At 35.4% G+C, this 21,565-nt stretch overlaps 1 protein-coding gene across 3 annotated transcripts; it reads right to left on the reverse strand.

Moving 5' to 3' along the window:
• Window positions 1-3,560: 3,560 nt before the first annotated feature.
• LOC149799032 (uncharacterized) lies at window positions 3,561-18,425 on the reverse strand. 3 transcript variants are annotated; one of them, XM_089957018.1, is made up of 5 exons: window positions 18,291-18,401; window positions 16,893-16,967; window positions 10,325-10,779; window positions 6,461-6,582; window positions 3,561-3,626 (listed from the first exon to the last, which is right to left on the reverse strand). In XM_089957018.1, the coding sequence occupies exons 3-5, from the start codon at window positions 10,749-10,751 to the stop codon at window positions 3,573-3,575; spliced, it is 603 nt and encodes a 200-aa protein (XP_089813144.1). In that variant the 5' UTR covers window positions 10,752-10,779; window positions 16,893-16,967; window positions 18,291-18,401; the 3' UTR covers window positions 3,561-3,572. The 3 variants fall into 3 exon arrangements, with proteins under 3 accessions (XP_089813144.1, XP_089813143.1, XP_089813145.1); XM_089957017.1 differs by lacking the exon at window positions 16,893-16,967 and having other exon boundaries at window positions 18,291-18,425; XM_089957019.1 differs by lacking the exons at window positions 16,893-16,967; window positions 18,291-18,401 and adding an exon at window positions 14,258-14,418.
• Window positions 18,426-21,565: the final 3,140 nt, after the last annotated feature.

Raw genomic sequence — 21,565 nt, forward strand, 5'->3', positions numbered from 1 at the left:
AAAAAAACATTATTAACAAGTTAAACTAATCCCTTCACATGTGATTAGCTGCAGGTTTTACACTTATCTCAGTTGATAGGTTAAATGAAAGTTGTTATTCTACAACTCTATGGTCTTAAACTAAGTAAAAGAAAAGAGTGAAAACGAACAAAAGTTTTATAAAAATTCAACAAATAATGTATTCCCATATAATACATGAAAATTTAAAAAGAATTTAATACTGGGAATTAAATACCAAATAGTCCAAAAAGTTCCATCACCATTCCTAAAGAACAAAGTTCTAATTAAACTACAGTTCAAAATAAAATCAAGCAATGAAGGTGTTGATGTGCCTGTAGTCTTGAATGTACTAATGTGCCAGTAGCCTGAAGTGTGATGATGTACAACCAATCTTCCAATTAATGGCCAAGACCCAGACCCAAATAAATATGTTTACCTCTACTGATAATGATCCTAATATTTAACTCACACTCATAGTGAAATATTAACAAAGTATTATTTGTTTTGCAAAAAGAAATGTACTGGTCAGGTACAACATGGACCTGATTTTGGATAATGTCAAGTCCAAATAATATTATACATCACATAATCATTAAAAAAGAAAAAACACCTAACAATACAAATTAAATATACGTAAAAGTCAGAAGACTTTAAAGTTGTCTCTCTTCAAAAGGCTGATATATTATTAACATGTTTTTACAACTGAGATTTTTTGCTATTGTTGAGGAAGATACTTTTAAACAATTGTTATTCTTTGTATCAGTCTCAGCAATCTAACCAATAGTGAAACATGGTTCTTGCATTTTTGATAATTTGTTTCATACACGTAACTGTTAAGGTCATTTGCGACAATATGGAAGTCATTCATCTACTTTCTGAAAGCAGTATTAGTCTTACTCTCTTGTCTTGTCATTGTACAAATACAACTCTGTCCAAAAACATCTTTGCATAGAAAAATTATTTTAACATAATGTCGGAAAATTGCAAAGTTTTGTTGTCTGAAGACAAAAGTTGTCCAGAGACATACAGAAAATATGGTATTTAATCTAGCATACTGCAGTATCATTTATTTTCACTGGACTCAATTTCATGGTTTTGTATATAACAAAAAGGCATTTTCGTGGGTACTTAAATTCGTGGTTTTGCCTGTCAAAGTTTCCGTAATAGTAGGCACTAGTATTTAATTTCATGGTTTAACCTCTACAAATACCCTAAAAAAAGAATACAAAAGAATAAAACTATGCCTACGCAAACGGCAGTCACTTTAATGTTTAAAACAATACTAACACCTGTATGAGCACAAATCAAAGAAATGGCAAGTTCAATACTTACAAAGTGTTTTCGAGCAAGTAAATAAAATCAGTTGAAGCCGATGCAGCCAACAACACTAAAACAATACGTCCATTTCTGTGAGCAAAATATAAAACACCTGTCAAGATTAACCACTTTCACCATGTTTTCGTTTGAGTGCTCAACATCAAAGGAAGCAGACACAGCCAACAACACTAAGCCAATCGGTTATTTAAGTACATATGAATTTTCTCTTACATAAACCAGTGTCCATCAAGTTACACCATCAGTACTTTCTGATGATCATGGTGTTAACACAGAATCTGTGAACAGGTGCAGGTGCGTTGCTTACCGGGCAGTTAATGACACAGTAGAACCCCTACTTCAATCACTGTCCCGGAAAAGAAAGCAAGGAGAGTATAACAGTTATAACAATGCCATTACATAAAAAGATGTTACTTGTGACAGTTAGTGCACAGTATTAGTAAACCTTGCAACCTCATTAATCAAGCCAATTCATGCTGAATGGATAATTGCAGCTCACGCAACAATGAGTGAAAGATCAGACCTAATTATCAGTGGTTTTGAGAAAGCTGGACTTGTTTAATTCAGCAATTTGGGGATTATTTCCCTGAGAAGCATCTGTGAGTACCATGAGACTTGATTGACACGATGTTGATACAGTGGCTTTGTCCAAAAATTTGTGAAGTGTGAGCTTTAATACTCTGCTGTAATTTGTGTTTATACATAGTGTTTCAAGAAATAGTTATAGTATTTTACAGGATTGTTATTCTTTTGGATTAAAAATGCATGGATAAAATGAAATGTACTTTCAGAAGGATTTAAAAGTTTTAACAACAGATGTACTCGAATGAATGATCGATTTGAATAAGTACTAAATTTAATTTTCATATACTGTTATTTTGTATTGTTTTTTATTTCATTTACAGTTATACTACTGCTTGAATACCTTTTCCTTTTTCTCTTTTTTCTCTCTATCCTTACTTACCTCACATATCGATTTAAGGTAGTGAGTGTAACATTACAGATATCAGATACCTTATCAAACATGAGCATTGAAACAATATAAAATCATTTATAATTCATGTTTCAAAAGGTTAAAATAAAAAATAAAACAAATGCAAGTAAAAGCTAATATTTAATTACCAGATTACAGTATTGACCTTGATTTATAAAATACTAGTAGCTGTGTTAATCTCTAGGAATTAAACACTAAGAAAACGGGGGGGGGGGGGGATCATCCTACACGGCTCATTTTTCATTGGGGATTTAAAATCGTGGTTCGGGGCAATAACATAAACCACAAAAATTGATCCCCCACGAAAACTGATGATACTACAGTACTTCATCACATGACTTATCAGCCTTCATGCTGTCATTCTTTTCTAAGGCTGTATCACTCAATTTTAAGTATTTCCAAGACGAATTTTGGTAAAAAAGCCAAGTGGTGTTCTGATTGACATACTAGAGTTTCTGCAAATCCTTACATGCTGAGATTCACGGATAAACTTCAGCTTAAGGACCAAAAAAATACACTTCTCTTGAAATAATGTAAAAAATCCTTTTGTCTAAATATTTCAATCATACAACTACAAACATATCTAGCACTAATTTCCAATGTATATATTTTCCATATGAAACACAACACAGCCTAATTAAATATGTTGATAATTTTAAAAAAACAGGCTCATCACATATTGAAAATTTATACAGAAAGGTAATGATGCACCAATCAAAGGACTGAAAACACTAAAAACTGGGCTGAGGTGTGGGTGGGATTTGAAGTGATACTAATTTACAAAAGATCAGATGGAAGAACATTACTCCAAAGATAGTGCTTATTCACTGTCTGTGATACTATTGTATTGCTTTCCATAATCATAATATTATTCTGAAATTTCTTTTATTTATATGTCCCTTGAGAATTTATATGAACATTTGACAAATTCTTTTAGGAACTGTTGGTGATATCCATGTAAATGCAGTTTATCTTGTTAGCATTAGATAAACATAATGCAAGGGAGATAATTACAATAAGGTCTAACTATGTACCTAAATTTGAACTGTCTCCCTGGACAGATACAATTGACTTGAAAGGCCAGTGGATCAATGACTTACAGCTCATTTTTATAAGACCACATAGTCAATTCTAATGGACATGGAGGGTCTGAAGCCTCTCCAAGCTAAAAAAAAAAAAAAGGCTGTGTTGAGTTGTATGTGGAGAACTGTTACATAAGGCAAACAAAATACTTCAAGTCAAACTAACAAATCTTTACCAATATTGTGTCTTTTCCACGCAATTTTACAAGTAATTTCTGAAATATAAATATATTCAATTTTTTTTTAAAGCTTGATACATAAATATTTGCCTACAGTATGCAGGGTTGCATCTAGGATTTGATAATTTCATAAATGTGGGCCATGGTCAAGTTGTTTGTTGCCACTGAACTGAAAGAGCATTTAATTCTGGATGCTGGACGGAGCCATCTTTAGCATCATGTGATTTGTTTGTTTACTGTCGTTGTGCCTATTGACAGAACCAGAAAAGTGTCCTAGTCTGAACTGGTTTTTCCATTTAATAGATTGTCCTGCAATGCTATCCTCAGCATTAAACATGTGCTATCCTGACCTTCCTTAGTAATCAATTAAAACTGAACATGTGACACACAGAATATATGCGACGTGATTCACAACTACACAAGAACAACATATTTACTGAGTGACAACTGGTACTTTCACATAATTTTTAAAAAAAACTAATGCATTCTTCATGAAAGCTGCATGCACACAATTCTTTATTTTTACACAACCTTTTCCACAGAGAATTGAAACTTTTGCTGGAAATCTCAAAGGGAGGGGGGGAGATTACACATCCTAGATACAACCCTAATATGCAGTCTTAAGACATGGAAGGATTTCAACCTAACTATTCCCTGCAATCAGCTCCCAAGTTGAAAGACAACTAAAAATATGAAGTCTTCATAATCTAAAATACATTCACATAAAATGGATTACTATGGTTAAAATGAATGTGCAGAAAAAAAGACAACGGATAAGAAGAAAAAGACAGAGAAGGGAACAAATAAAAAGAGTTTTAAAAACAATTGAAAAATAGAAAAATCTGTAGAAAACATTGTTATTTACCCCCCCCTTTTCTCTCTGACACTAACCAGTGAAAACCTGCCTAAAACTGACATCGTGGATGCACTGGTCCAGTATGCTTAATATTCCCCACCTTCAAGTGTATAGTGTAATTCAAATATAATGAATCAAGTTTTAAGTCAAAATTTCTAAAAGTCTAATCTGGATATTTACAAACCAAACAAAATCATACCCCAATATAGTCTATCAGGCCATGTGTAGGAAGAATTGTGCAACATCACACAGGCATCCACTTATGTTGTTGTTGTAGGGTTTAATGCCATTTTTCAGCACAAGATAGGCTATAAATGGCAGCCAGTATAAATGGTAGAGGAAGAACCCTGAAAAACCCTGGGTAGAACCACCGACCCACAAAAAGCTACTAGCAAGCTTTCTCAAGGAACCCACGTTAGCCGAGCCTGAGACTCAAACCCAAGCGGAGGTGAGATGGCAGTGATCTGGAATGGTGAGCACTTTGGACCACTCGAGACCCCCATACACTTATGTACATGGCAATGGAAAATAATATATAGAAATCATGTTATCTTCAAAAGGATTGGGGTGTCATAAGAAATGGTTTTACATGTATTGTACTGATTAGGGGATTCAGTTCTGAGTAATATATATGAAAAAATGGAAAATATGGTGACTGAAAATCTAGCTTAATCATCTTTCATTCCTCACTGATCCACTTAAATTTTACAAGTCTCAATGAGTACAAACAACAGATTCCCACTGCTCTACTCAAAGGCAAGCATTATGATTCGGAGCTCAGATGTAATGCAATTTCTTCTGGCACTCATAAATGTTCTCATGTACCAACAAAGGGCAAGTAAATTTTAAACAAGAGTCCCATGCAAGAACTGATGCTCTACAGTATGAACATAATATTCAGCATTAACATTTTCAAATCAGCCACTATGGTAGGCATATTAGATGCAAGCTTGGCACCACTTTCATTCAGTACAAACTCTATACCATTAGAAGAAACGGTGAAAACACCATGTCAATACAACCATCCATTCAGGAGAATCTGAAAGATTTAAAATATGTTCATTGTGGAAGCCATATCTGAAATCAGATTGGCACCACTGTTGTTTGGGACAAACTAGATATCATAACTGGTTCTCTCTAGTTAAAACCACATGTCAACATGACTTACCATTTAGGAGGAGTAGCAATAAAATAAGACTTTCAAGATCTGTGCCATTGTCACCATACTGGATGTCAGATTGGCACCATCTTCATTAAGAACCAATTAGACATCAAAAAAAGTCTTATGATAAAACCCCCATATCAATGTAACTTTTGGTTCGAGAGTAGCAAAAACAAGATTTTCAAGATGGCCATATTGGAAGTCAGATCAGCACAATTTTCATTAAGTACCAAACAGACATCATAGGAAGTACTTTTAGTAAACCCCATGATAATCTGTACATACACTAAGGAGGATTAAACACATCTGAAGATGGCCATATTGGATGTCCTATTGCAAACATTTTAATTTAGGATCAACCAGACATAAGAAGTCTTCTGGTGAAAACCCTTTAAGGAAAAGTAGTAATGCCAAGATTTCCAAGATGGCTGCCATGGTAGCCATACTGGATATCTGACCAGTTCTATTTTCATTTTAGGACCAACTAGACTTTGGGATGAATGTGTGTCTAAAGTTTCATGGCAATCCTCCAGGCAGTTAAGGAGAGGTAGTGATAATAAATTTGTACTATCCGATAACAGGCCAACCCACAAGGTCTTTTGGTCTATGACAAAAATGAGTTTTCAAGCTCAATCTTAAAAAAATAAGGGAAAGTAACTCCAAGAAGAGAGAAGATAGTACAAAATTTGGAAAGCTTTAGTTTGGCACACTGTTCTGATGTGAATCACATCAACTGAAACCTCTTTAGGAAGGTTACGGTAATATAGCATCTTAATGTAATAAATCCAGGCAGGAAGGAAAAACAAGGCCCAGTAGATAAGATATTTCTTGAAACATTTAAGTATAAATTACCTCTTCCACAATGCCCTGTTGAACTGCCTCCTGAGCCTTCCTCTGCACAAGCTGTGCCAATTTGCATAAGCATACCCCATTATCAAGGACATCCATGAAGTTGTCTACTGATATGTCAATACCTGTATAAAAGAGGATAAAAGAATGCAAATCACTGCAAAATGCAAAATGTACTGAATAACAACATAGCTACACTAACTGCAAAATGTAAAGATGTAAATCAATTTTTTTAAAATCCATTTCTTCAAATAAACATTTTACCAAATTTACACAATTTTGACGAAATCTGTTGGTTTTTTAATTTAAAAAAACAACAACATACATGTAGCAAAATATGAGAATCTACAATAACACAATGATTTTTTTTCCTCACCTGTGACAACATTATGATTAAATTAGGTTTCAGGGGAAAGAATAGTAGAGATACTTCATCTGTGTGGTCATAGGTGTGACAATGCAGTCCATAGAACCCTTTGTTATAAATACCAGCTTTATTTTTTCAATCTATAGAAGGATTTGTGAATACATGAAAACTGGTTTTAATGACTAAGTTTGTTAATATCATTCAAGTCCCTCAAGGAACAGTTATTCTATTCTACTGGGCCCAGCAACAAGAAATGCCTTTCCTATGATGTACCAAAGATTAAAGTCAAAAGGATAAGACTGTGAGACAACAGAAGTGACTCCCATAACATCATCCAAACAGGAGGGATTCAAATAGGACCAAAATCCCTAACATCGTGGGCTTTAATTCTCATGAAATACAAGTCCCTCATTGTGAGACAAGCCTTTTGATGGTGAGGACAATCCACCTGCTAATGGTGGTCACTGAAATATCAGAGGATCCCATATGAGGAAGGAAAAGTTGCTTCCTTCACCCTTTAGATGAAGATAAAAGAACTTTAAACCCCTAACTGGGCAATGTATCCTATCTTGATCATCCACAGCACAGAAAAGGTTGAAAAGGGGGTTTTGACAATGCTTAAAGAACACTTAAATAAGATTCCATCAAGCAATTAGTGCAACACCAGACTCAAAATACCTCACAGATCAGAAAAATACCCAAGAGTCCAACCCAATGGTGCAATCCCTACAGAACTTCTGAGTACAAGAAAAGGTTGCACTACTGTCAAAATAGTGGACAGTAAACATTCGCTTTCGTCAAAAAGGAAGTGAAAAAAATCTGCAACTGTGCTTAAAGGTGGATAGCTAGTATTAATGCATTTCCTCTTGCATGAATTGCAGAAAATTCTCTATTCTGCATAATAAACTCTGGACAATCCAGTTTGCAGCCTTGCTCAAAAACATCTAGCAAACTGAATGCTCAAGAAAAGCCCAATATGAAGATGGAGAATCTGTAGGTTGAAGTGTAGAGATTCCCCATGCTGCAACAGCAGGTCCCTCCTCTGTGGTAATCTCCTGGTCTCATCTAACAGTAGGCAGAGTAGGTCATGAAACTACAACAACTGGGGCTACAGGTGGGACTACCAGGATGTGCTGAGGGGCAGAGATCCTGCCTTGGTGAAGCTTTTGCAGATTTATAATGAAAAGTGGAAATGCGTACATATACCGACAATCCCACTTTCTACCGAACACATTCACTGCTCAGGCCTTTTGGTATTGGAGAGACACAAAATGGAAGCATGTTAATCAGTATTGTAGCAAACAAGTCCTCTAAGGATTTCCCAAACAACTGGAAAAGTGACACCACTACTGACTGGTGCAGAGACAATAACATAAGGACCACATGACCCCCTCTTGAAAGACTGACTGTCTGCCAGGATAATCTTCTTGCCAGAGATATGGTTCACTTGGAGAGTGATTTCCCCCAAAGCTGCCCACTGGAGGAGGTTCCAGACTTCTATGAAAAATGGAGCATGTGCACCTCCATGATGCCTGAGGTATGCTACCCAGTACTACTGATGTGTTGTCTTAACTCATTAACCCCTGGAGCTGCATTTATGTGGCAGGAGGTAGTAGCCTACTGCCGAGCTCTGTAGCGTCAAGGTCATGTAAGATACACTAAAGTGGGTGGTATTATAGAAAAGCAGACAGATGTAGCTCTACAATGATACCAAATAATCTGGACATTTTGGTTGCACTACAAAATACAGAGGAGAAAACCTAATTTTTGGACCTGTTTTTTCCACCCAAAATTCGCCTGTGGTCAGAATCCGAATTTGTATCCAGATTTTAGACTTTTGGAATCAGATCTAAGGCAGACTGGTCTGAACTGCACACAGACAGGTGAACTTTTGCAAAAAGTATGATAAGGTGGGCGTTTGGAACAAAGAGTGGTCTTAATAAGAAAATGATGGGTCTGTTAAGCAAAAAAAACCAAGAACTCCAACTTTAACCCTTCTGCTCATGTGCAAACATTAGGCTAATGGAAAATCTCTTGGAAGTCTTATTAGGATGTATTCAGAAATATCCCCCAAATTGTGTTTCCTATTCACATTTCGCATTTCAGGCGACAACGACAAAAACATCCAGGGATTAATGAGTTAAGTGACCGTAATGTAATGACACCTTAAGAGGTTAACATGCCCCTGTAAGGCTAAGAACACTACCTGGACAGTCACTTCATCCCAAGACCAAAATCTCTGAAGAACTAGCCCCTGTGCAGTATGCAGTTTGCCAGAATCTAGAACTGTAGTGGACAGAAGTCAAGTCTCCCAAGGGGAAGCAAGTCCACAGCCAAATTCAGAGTTCCCAGGAGAAAGAGAGGTAAAGACAAGCTGACAATGAGATCTTGGCTAGAAATGCCATTGCAAGGGACAAATATGGTTGAACTTGTCTGAAGGAATACAAGCATTCTCTAAGCTAGTACAAAACAAATTCATCCACACTTATACGAAGACCTGTGATGGAATAAGATCCAAGGGATCATAGTTACCAACATAGGGAAAGGTCCTTCAGAACAGAATCTCCAAGATGTTGTGTACCAAAACAAGCTGTTGAAATAATGGAAAACTGGGGATTCATAATGACTACACCTATACCCATTATTCTGTTAAAGGCTTCGGGGGTCAAGGTGGGACCAAAGGGAATAGCTTTTGAAACTAAAATAACCAAAGTCAAGACAAAACTGGAGGAATTTGCTGTGTTGAGGGAAGATGAAGATGTGAAGGTACACATCCTGAAGATCGCGAGAGACCACCCAGTCACAGGGCTTTAAGATATCCCTGACCAAGGCAGTAATCTCCAGCATGATGCATAAAAATCTACAGGCAGAAGGGTTGATTATGAGGTAAAATGTTTCTCTCTCTTTAGGACAACAGAAAGATCCAGGAATAGAGTGCCAGAGTCTGCAGTTCCCTGAAACAAAACAGGAAGCCATTTTGAAAGATGAAATGAATACATACATCACCTATAATGACCCAATCAAACAGCTGGGGAAAAAACTGGTAACAAGCACCATGAAGACATGAAAAATTTGACTGAAGCACCCCATGCCAAGCAAGACATGAAAAAACTCAAATTTACAAAAAGAATAATGATAACACCCATATAAAGCAAGGACAAGGAAATAAACACTTGTTCATTAGAAAAAAGTAGGTGAAACGCCCTAAAGACTTTTAAAGAAGAAAACGAAGGCAACTTACAATAAGCAATATAGCACACGTTATCCAAGGCAAAATGAGGACTGTATTCCATATCTTGGCTCTCATTAAGGAGTCTTACTAGGATCATATTTTTTTCAATTCTGACCCTTCGATACTAACTGGATGAGGGAATAATTAGCTTGGACTGAAGACTAAGAGTTCCAGAAAAGGAATGCAAATCAATAATAGCAGGTAATGTATTACTACTGTTTCTTGCTGTCAAGTTATTTCTAGTTCCCTATGAATTTGCTATGATTACCCAAAGTTTTGCACAGCCAATCAGCAAGGTCTTCTTTCAAAGGAAGCAAACTTTGCTCCCTTAGTTCCAATGCTTTCTGGTGAAGTTTGTCTTCTTCCTCATCATTGCCATTTTCAATTCTGGTCACTTCTATAGATTTCTGCCTCATTGGCTGCAGTGATTTATGATGGAGTTCATCTTCCTCTTCAATGTTGATTTCTTGCATCATAACATCAGATGACATCTGTTGCTTTAGCTGGGGCTGCCTGTGACTGGGCACATCACCTGCTTCATGCTCATTGTTGTTGTTTTCTTGGGTTTCTAATAGGATTTGCTCCTTTCCCTCTTGAAACTTCTGGGGAGGAATGTCACCAGCATCATGTGCAGCATTGATCTCTGACATCGGCACATCTGCAGCCATCTGCTGCTTGAACGCCTCTGTGGCCATCTGCTGTTAGCTGTCTTGGGTCCTAGCTCTGCAACATAAAAAGTCAGATGAACAGAATTTTTCTCACGTGTATATATAATAGGAAAGTTTAACCCAAAAGAGGATGTGATAAATGTATGCCTGAAATATGGCCTAATGAGACCTGGTATAAATCTTATTAAATACCATTTGATTTCACATGCATGCTCTGGTGTGCAATAAAATTATTCAATTCATATTTTATATCACACACCCAGATTGGAACTATTTAAGAATTCTTTGATGTCCATGTGTCAATATTTTTAGATACATAAAATTAATGAAGTCTAATTCATTTTGAATTTCATTCATACACTAAAGCTAAAATAATTTTGAAAGTGTACATGAACACACGAACAAGAAATCCTCCCCCATTCATTACTCCTTTTTTTTAAACACGGCATTACCCTGACTAGTTAAAACACAACAAAAATGAGCAAGGCTAGATAGCGACAAACTCCAGGTTCTATTTGACAAAGTGAGCCTTAATATTACCTCTCAAGATAGAATTCTTGGTGTATTCATTGATAACAATCTTACTTGGTCTATTCACATTAAACATGTTTCAAAAAAAGGTTAATTCTTATCTTTGGCTACTGAGGAAAATCAAAACATACATTCCTCTTCAGTATAGTGTCATCTTTCATAAAGTTTTATTCAGCCATACCTGGACTACTGTAATGTAATTTGGGATAATACCTCTAATTCAAACATAACAACACTTTTAAGACTTCAAAAGAGGACTTGCCATTTAATTCTAGATCAATGTATAGACAATTTTCAGGATGCAATGAATAATACAATGGTTTTAACAATACATGAAAGAATATTTCTTAGAAAGGCCAAATTGATGTATATAAAGTATCCAGGAAAGCCATTCCTGTCTATCTAAGCAATATCTTTCACCAAAGAGATGCTGATGGTACTCCAAATTTAAGGTCCGTAAGAAGTAGTAATTACATTATACCAAGGCCACCAAAGAAGGAATTGTTTAAAAAAAAGTTTTCAATATACAGGTCCACTGGTATGGAACAACATTCCCATTGTCATAAGGCAGGCTCCTAGCATTTCTTTTTTTCATAATCAATGTCTTAAATGGATGAAATCTTTAGAAAATTTAACAGTTCTAGTACAAAAGATACTGCCTGCTTTTCTGTAATTTCGCATCATTTTTATAGTTGAATTTTTCAACGAAGATATTTTATGTTTCATATATGTTTATGTTTTCATGTGTATGTGTTCCAGGCTTGATAATTTGAATTTTAAAACTATTTAATTATTTAGTGTCAAGCCAGATTCTTCACATCATGTTGTATATACTGTATATATTGTACATAACAGGCAGAAGGCCTCAAGGTAGATTAATTCTGTAACTAACTGAGTTACTGTCTCTAAATAAAGTCTTTATTATTATTATTATTATTATTATCATTATCTAAATATGTTTTATGGGGTATGTGTACACCCAGTGTAAAACATGTAGCAGTTACATAATGAACATGACAATATAACAATATATGCAAGTATACATAGTGTGAAACATCAATACTGATGACATGTGGTAAATGACATCAAAGGGTACATGTGATTTTATCTTAGCCCTAGATAAGATAAAGTATGAGGTAATCCTGTTCAGGGGAAAGATGGTCTTATTTTGCTGTTGGAGTTCTGCCACAGTAATTGCAAATCACTGTGACTCAACCCTTGAACTCACTTCAGTCCCACCATGGTCAGAAAACTATAAGCCATATATTTATGAATAAATGCAATACACTGTAGTGTTGCCTTGTTATTCTTATGCTGTACTTTATATGCTGACCAGTGCTCCACTTACAACATAAGTGTCAAATTTAGGTATCTATTCTATGGCACACACACACCCAAAATAACCGGCCTAATCTAATTTTAAAACCAAGTGCAATAGGAAACACATACATTGGTTTAGCCTTGAAGAAAAAAGGACTGTCACAAAAAAAGATCTGCATAACAGATAGCACAGTTTCAAAAAGAACTGTTCAGAGATGACCATATGAAAATAATATTGATTTCAAAGGAACAGTTAGAAACGAGACTTGCATCACTGCTCAGAACCACAAAACTGGGTAGCACAGACCCGAGAAAAAAGCTTCAAGGATAATAACTAGATAACTGCAGCGTGTGAATTTTTCTGATGAATGCAAACTTATAACTGGAGTAAATGACCGCATTTATATATTGAGACTACATGGTAAAAGAATGGCTACCGCATTGAACCTGTCCTGCTCTGCAGGTTAAGATGAGTTTGATGATTTGGGATTGCATGGCAAGGAGTGGGATGGGTACTTTGAAAATTGTTCAAGGTTATATCCGTGCTGAAAAAAAAATGATATCCCTGATTCGGCATTGTGGATTGTTATTGCCCATGCTACTGACACTGTACATGGTACATAGATGAATGAAAATTATACTGCTGCAGCTGGTGGAAAACTGATCTGTTTCACACAAAATGAGCTTGATAAAAATCACTTAAGTTTTATTACTGGTACTGTTCCTGCTGTACGCACTGAAAGTTTTACAGGTACAGTCAAATCTGTCCTAACTGTTGACTTTACACAGCAGTAACCTGGACACAACAGTTATTTTAATTTCTCCCTTACAAATATCCTGTGTGCCATGCTATGTATGTAATAGTCACTTCCTTTCTGCAGCCAGGTATTTTATAACCAAAGATCTTCTCCTTATTTGGTCATTGGAGCATTATCTACAGTGACTACTAAGTCTATGCAAACTAAATGATTGCTTCATCAGGGCTTGAAATTAGGATTTTTTTTATTTACAAAAATAACCCACAGAATCACCACATTAAAATCTGTATTCATCCTGCCTAAATTTCACCGATTCTGCTAAAATCAAACAAAAGCCAGTTCAGTTTCTAATTCAACATTTATTACTCATTAGCATCAACTCAAAACAATACCTGTATTTCACTTAGGCTTACTTTTATGCTGACTTTGGATTTGATGTGGGTCAAATACTGATGGAATGTAATAAGATAAAATCAGGTTTTTAAAGAAGAAATCTGCAAATGTACACCAAAATACATGCTTCAGACCCTAACAGAAAAGAATTCAATGCAGCACTCTGTTTATTCAAATAAAGTGGAGGTTGCCTAAATTCCAGAGACACTTACCGTGACAGCAGATGTGGAAAAACATTTCTCACAAGTAAAATTCATTGTACTAAACATAGAAGAAACTGACTGCAAACTGTCTACCACAAACAAACTTCTTATGGTATTTATAAACACAAATTCCCATGAGAAACTTGAGCTCAATGAAGTCATGAAACTATTCCTTGCTATCACAAATAAAAGAACATGTTCAAATGATTTAACAATTTCATTTCACATAAAAGCTACATGTGCAAATACATGAATATATTGTATACAGCAAACTTTACACTTTGACCTTAGAGGGCCCCCGAGTTGCCGAGTGGTCTAAAGAGCTCACCATTATGGATCACTGCCATCTCACCTCTGTCTGCGTGAGTTCGAGTCTCAGCCTCGGCTAACGTTGGTACGTGAGAAAGCCTGCCAGTAGCTTCTCGTGGGTCGGTGGTTTCCTCCGGGGTTTTCAGGGTTCTTCCTCCACCAGTTATACTGGCCGCCATGTATAGCCTATCTTGTGCTGAAAAATAGCGTTAAACCCTACGACAACTACAACAACAACACTTTGACCTTACTATCATACTGCAAGAAACTTAAATCAAACAAGAAACCGTTTACCCTCACTTAAACTAAACACATATAATATTAAACAATTACAAAATTATTTTTTTACTACTGCATTAATGAAGTGTAAAATTCTAGCACCAATGCATGTCAATGACTTCAAAATATGCATCAAATAGTTTCATGCCTGACGATTTGCCTTTTACATATGTCTGCATACCTTTCAAATATGTAATTAGGTATTATTAGGTAGTGTTTATACTTTAAATATGTATATACTGCCATCTGTAACATAACATGTGCAAATACATGAATATATTGTATACAGCATACTTTATACTTTGACCTTACTATCATACTGCAAGAAACTTAAATCAAACTATTATCAGTATTATATTGTTATTATTGTTAACTAAATGTTACTCAGGGATAAAAAGGCTACCAATCAAAATACAAAAATGCACTGTTGGTGCACTCTGTATACTGTACTCTGACATGGATGATGATCACGCATTTTAATGTCTGTAGGAAACACTGCCTTGGATCCAATGTGCAACACTAGTGTTATAGTTGACCATAATGAAGTAGGTTTTCTCTAACAATGAAGTCAGAGACAACCAGCCATATGCTCAGTCAAATCAGACTTCATACTGAAGGTTAATTATATCTGTTGCAAAAGCATACAAATGTTTTATTCAGCAACATAAAATGTACAAGTTAAACTGTTTGCTACAGATTCAGCACAAGGACCGTGGCTAAATACACATTACTGTCCTAATTTTCAGTCAGTGTCCAGGTAACTGCAGCATAAGCAGTTCATTAATGGAATAACTTCATTTTATGATACACTTTAAATCATACTTAAACAGAAATCTAGATAAGGCCCTATGTATTACTATGACGATGAAAGATCAGTACAGATTATTTACGTAAGACTTCAACTAAAGTGTAGGTTAATAAACAATGATTTTTAAAAACAAAACAGGTCATTCAGGAACAGGTGCTTATTTCATGAACTTGAGCCAGAACCAAAATTGGGCATGTCCAGTAAGTAGACAAGTGGATTGTATATTCCAAAATTCTACAGCTGAGTACTGGGTGATTTCTATCAGTAACAAGCCACACTAAGTGACATGTGTGGCTACTCGCTATAGGTTTAAGCAATCAGTCCATACAATAACCCAAGCTGACAGACAATAAGACACCAAGTTGGTTTACCCATTAACACCATTATAGTGGGCCAGGGGAGGGGGGCTGATTTAAAAACCATAAGAAAGGATGGTTATTGTCTATGGACTTAATATAACCTCTCTCTCTCCATTTATTACACCTGCCTGTGGGCAAGTAACCTGCAAACTTTGGCTTCCCATAGCCAAATTTTAGCTTTTCCTAGGCATCAGTCATGTGGCTTTTTGCCCTGATGATAAAATTTATAATGGATCTCAAGCTATAAATGATCTTCTGAAGCATGAAGGAAGTCACCAACTACTATTTCGTATAGTGAGAGGGTAGACATGATGCTTTTATTCACCAAGGTATATAAGCATACATTTCAACAAAATGAAGCGATAAGTAACTAGAGGGCGCATCAGTCGGGCCGAGTGCCAACATCTTACTATTTTTGTAAAGAGAGGGTACCCTCTCTTTACGGGGCTCCCATTCTTTTAACTTTGATTGGATAATTTCATGAATAGCGGGACATTTTATGTGATAACCTGTGCAAAGGAAACCATTTGGATTTCTTTTAAACTATACGTTATTGGTAAGAATTTGATACAGCTCAGAGAATATTCTCATGAAAAATACACAAAACATGTGGATCATGGAGGGTTTCACGCGGGAGAGGTTTTAATTATGTATCTAAATATAGAATGTGCCAAGAATATTGTGGTACTTATCTTTGTTTCGTGGGAATAGGGTTGTATTATTACATACCCTCTGTCTCATCTTTAACCGGAAATGTGTCCATTTTATCACTTGAGCGCCTGGTAGAAATAGCAACCACAGAGTCTGACATTCTATCAATAAAGTACAACGAAATCTGTGACAACATGAAATCACCTATCAGTATAATAAATAAACATATATTTATAGTACATTCAGGTGATTCATTGTAAGGTACTTTACTGACAAAACGTCAGACTCCTTCGGTAGCAACTATATACTCCATGAATATAAATATCGTTGCTACCGCTACCTGTCACCAGTAGTTTGTTTTATTATTAATGCTACAAAAAAGTATAAAATCCACTTGATACCTTTGGATATGAAAATAATGTAGTAGTAAAAAAAATTAATACAGATTTATACTTGTATCTTCACAGATGAGATGTGATTGTTTTCTGTTTGAAGAACAAGACCCCCCACCCTGTAATAATTTATAAGAAACTTTAAAAAATTTTAAGGTTACTCACAGCTCAGGCTGTTGTAGCATCCATACCCCCTGCATAAACATCTTCATTTGTCTGTGATTTTATTGTTATTTAACACTGTTTAAAAAAAATAAGTTAATATTGTTATGACAAAAAATGCCAGCACAATCTAGCAGTGTAATAAAGCATCTTCAAAATAAATAAATAAATAAAAATAAAAAGTATATACAGTACTGTATTTAACTTTTCATTGGAAATATTAGAGAAAAATAAATATTTTATGTAAACTTTCAGTCATCAAAAGAATATTTTTATATGAATCAGTCTAAACAAATTCTAATAAAGGTAGGCATTTAAAAGGAATATATACCTGGATTGGCTTGTCACACTGTCCTTATAGATTTCTTTTGAAAAGTAAGGATGCAGATGTTACCAATCTCTTTTGTTTTTCACTTTCACATGAATAAAAACAAGCTTTACACATAATAAGGCTTTTGGATTGGACATACACTCACAATTGTAAATTCTGAGTAATTAACACTGCAAATTCTGGATTGGCCGAGGCACATTGACCCAAAATTTCCTTTTATATACCACATACATTTGTAAATTATGACTCGATAGCTGTCTGGTTATATTTTCTAGTGACTGTTTCATTGATTAACCCCCCAAAACTTTCCATTACTGGATTTGTTTTCAATATATATACTTTACACAAAAAAATGCTCAGTTTTTGGAGAATTCTTTTTTTGCAGGCAATAAAATAAGTTGTTTGCACTTGCTATGAGCAAAAACCATAAAAAGGTGTAATCTGTATTTGCTAATTTGTTATTTCTGATGCTTTGGCCTTCTCAAAAATACCATACTTATTAACCTGAGATGAAACTTTAAATTTGGCCTGTTTTCCCTACAAATTGTAAATTACACACCTAATCATGTAATACATGTATATAATATGCACCTGATAGGTTCGTTTTAGAAAAATACAATTAATTTGTAATAAACAAGTTTTACGGATCAGATGTTTTCCATGTGGGAAATCCATACTGGAAAAACTGTATACGCTGTAGGGCATCGAAACGAATGTATTTCGATATAACTTATATTTCATTCAACGTGATTATTTTGTGACAAGCGTATCTCCACTAACGTATTTTTGCCTTTATGTTGCCGATTATCTAAACCACGTTAAAAATCGTTCAAATTCTACACGGGTCAAGCATAGACAATTTCCCCGCATATAATTTCGACGAAGAATAACTACGGCTATAAAAAAAAAAAAAAAATAATAAAACAACATGTACGACAAGCATCGCCAGACGGATCTCCAGCAAGTGCTACGAAAACCAACTGTGGTATGAATGAAAGTACGAACACGTCAGCTTATTAAAAAAAAGAAATAACTGGTGAAATGTATAAAGCTGTACACTAAGTTCATACCAAACAACTGTTTCTTTCCGTCATCTCAAATCACTAGCCACCCTTCCATTGTACAGGTAAACAATTACACTTTGTTTACTTCCTCGAGTCACTGTTTTCGTCAGATTACATTTCAGTGGAGCCAATTAAAACATCGCTTACAACTTGCACATTGGTGCAATCTGGCGGGAAATGTCAAGCGTCTGCATGGCAAATCCTGATGAACGAAATGCGGATGGCAAATTCAACTTAACCTTTCCATGTTATACCGGTTATCCAGTAATAAAATTACTATAAATATTTGTCAAATTAAGATGACTATGATACAATTCGCCAACAAAATACAGTGCTCAGTATGGGTTCTTTGATTTTGCGTACCATAGCCTGACAACTATGCAGACCCAGAACGCTTGTTTGATATATGTGTAACCGTTGCTTTGATTGGGTGTCTGATAAAAGTTGTATTCATTCATCTATACGTCATATACCGAGCTTTAAATAGTTTGAGAAAAGTCTGCCAGCGTCCGAGATTGACAGGAAATTAATTTTTATCAGAATTTTTTTTTTATAAAAGAATCATGTGGACATACTGTTGATATTTAGAGGCTACTGAAATGGGGGGGGGGGGCGCGCGGGTGGGGGGGAATCTTGTCAGATAGGGCAATACAATAGTTTTTGGCATCAATCAGCTTTTGAACAAAAAAGGTTTTCATTTTTATACATGCACAAGATGAGTAAATCTTGCTGAAATAATTTTATAAGCAATTCCTTATAAAACAGTGGTGGAAAGGCATGAATAGTCTCATTCCATCTGTGAGAACAAGATATAAATTAGCTTATTTAGAGACAATTTATAATGGAACATTTCACCATTGGCACTTATGCTACTTTTACTGTGGGCTCCGTTTCATCAGAGTTTGACGATTTCTCTCTCTGAGATTTATGCCTAATTTTATCACTTAACTAAAATTTCTTAACAGAGAACAAAACAATCTGTATGCACTAAATCCCCTATACGTATAGCCAATATCTGAAACACTGTAAAGAGAAAATATGAATAAATATGACTAAAATTAAATCTCATCATGAGGATTTATTATTTTTATTTATTTTAATACAAACATTTATTCTACAGCAGGTGGCTAGAAAGACTGACATAACTGTTCAAGCGTTAATGAGTACCATTACTGGTAAACATAGCCACTAAAATAACCCAACTATTATGTATAATTACTCATACAATATTTTAAGTTTTCATGTGGGTGGATTGATGTGCTTTGGTTATATATTTGCCACCTGGCATACATTAAAGGTTATGTGTGCGAACAGAAAATGCCAACACATGTCTCAAATTGATTGAAAGAAACGAAAAAAAATGTTCTTTGGTTTTTATCCATCAAGTATGTATTACAGGGGGATATGGCTATCACTATGTTCATCTGTCAGTAAACATTTTCATTTCCAGGGGACATTATTCTCAAATCATTAAAGTTTATCCTTTGCGAGTGGTCCTGGTGGGACTTTCAGGAATGGCCCATCCATACAGGCAAACTAGGCAGTTGCCTAGGGCACCTGGTTAAATGGGACACCAAACTTTAAGAGAAATACATGGGGGGGGGGGGGCACCAATTGCATGATTCATCTGAGGTGCCAGTTGCTGGCAGCTATTCTAGGACTGTCCCTGCTGAGTTTTGTTATGAATTCACAGTTCACCTGAGTTTCAGTATTATGTCTTCTCCATTTTTCCATCCATCCACCCATCCATTATCTACTTTCCACTTTCCATTTCTGAGTATAACTCCCAGATCCTTCAAGGTATCTATCTGAAATTTGGTACATGTACTGGCATTGTGTTTTAGATATGCCATTTGATATTCAATTTTTTAGTTTCAAACGTTTGCTTTTATCGATTTTTCCATCTATCCATCCACTACTCACAGTTTTGTTTCAAGAGCACGAGTCTCAAATGGTTCAAAATATATGTACATAAAATCTGGTACACATTTAATTAGTAGTGCTCCATAAAATTTGGTACACATATTTAATTAGTAGTGCTCCATAAAATCTGGTACACATATTTAATTAGTAGTGCTCCATAAATTGTGTACACATTTAATTAGTAGTGCTCCATAAAATTAGATACACCTATTTAATTAGTAGTGCTCCATACAATTTGGTACACATATTAGTAGTGCTCAATAAAATCTGGTACACATATTAATAGTGCTCCATAAAATCTGGTACACATATTAGTAGTGCTCAATAAAATTTGGTACACATTTAATTAGTAGTGCTCCATAAAATCTGGTACACATATTAGTAGTGCTCCATAAAATCTGGTACACATATAGTAGTGCTCCATAAAATTTGGTACGCATATAGTAGTGCTCCATAAAATTTGGTACACATATTTAATTAGTAGTCATCCATAAAATCTGGTACACATATTTAATTAGCAGTGCTCCATACAATTTGGTACACATATTTAATTAGTAGTGTTCCATAAAATTTGGTACACATTTAATTAGTAGTGCTCAATAAAATTTGGTACACATATTTAATTAGTAGTGTTCCATAAAATTTGGTACACATTTAATTAGTAGTGCTGAATAAAATTTGGTACACATATTTAATTAGTAGTGCTGATTGCTTTTTGCTCTTCACAATTCATCAGTTTCATTATTTTGTTTTTGTCTATTTTACCATCAATCAATTATCCACATTTCCTTTTCCTGAGAATGAGTCTCAGACTGTTCACTATTTAAGCTATCTCTCTGAAACCTGGTAAGGGGGCCCTGAGTGGCCAAAGTGGTCTAAAGCGCTCTCCGTTACGAATCACTGCCATCTTACCTCTGTCTGCGTGGGTTCGAGTCTCAGATTCGGCTAATGTGGGTATGTGAGAAAGCTTACCAGTAGCTTCTTGTGGGTTGGTGGTTCTTTCCGGGGCTTTCCCGGGTTCTTCCTCCACCATTGATACTGGCTGCCATGCATAGCCTATCATGTGCTGAAAAATGGCGTTAAACCCTACAACAACAACAACAACATGAAACCTGGTACACATATTGGACTAGTGGTCCAGATTGGTACACATATTGGAGTAGTGGTCCAGACTGGTACACATATTGGACTAGTGGTTTTGTATATTTTTCCATCTATCCAACCTTTTCAGACACATTTTGTTTTTGGAGTATAACTCTGAAACTGTTCAAGGTATCTGTTTTAAACTTGGTACACATATTGAACTAATGTTCCAGGTTTGCCATTTGTTATTAACCCTTCTTCAGGTTCAGTATTTG

Source organism: Sinohyriopsis cumingii, chromosome 5, assembly GCF_028554795.1.
Source record: "Sinohyriopsis cumingii isolate HCF-2022 chromosome 5, ASM2855479v2, whole genome shotgun sequence".
NCBI classification, from domain to species: domain Eukaryota; kingdom Metazoa; phylum Mollusca; class Bivalvia; order Unionida; family Unionidae; genus Sinohyriopsis; species Sinohyriopsis cumingii.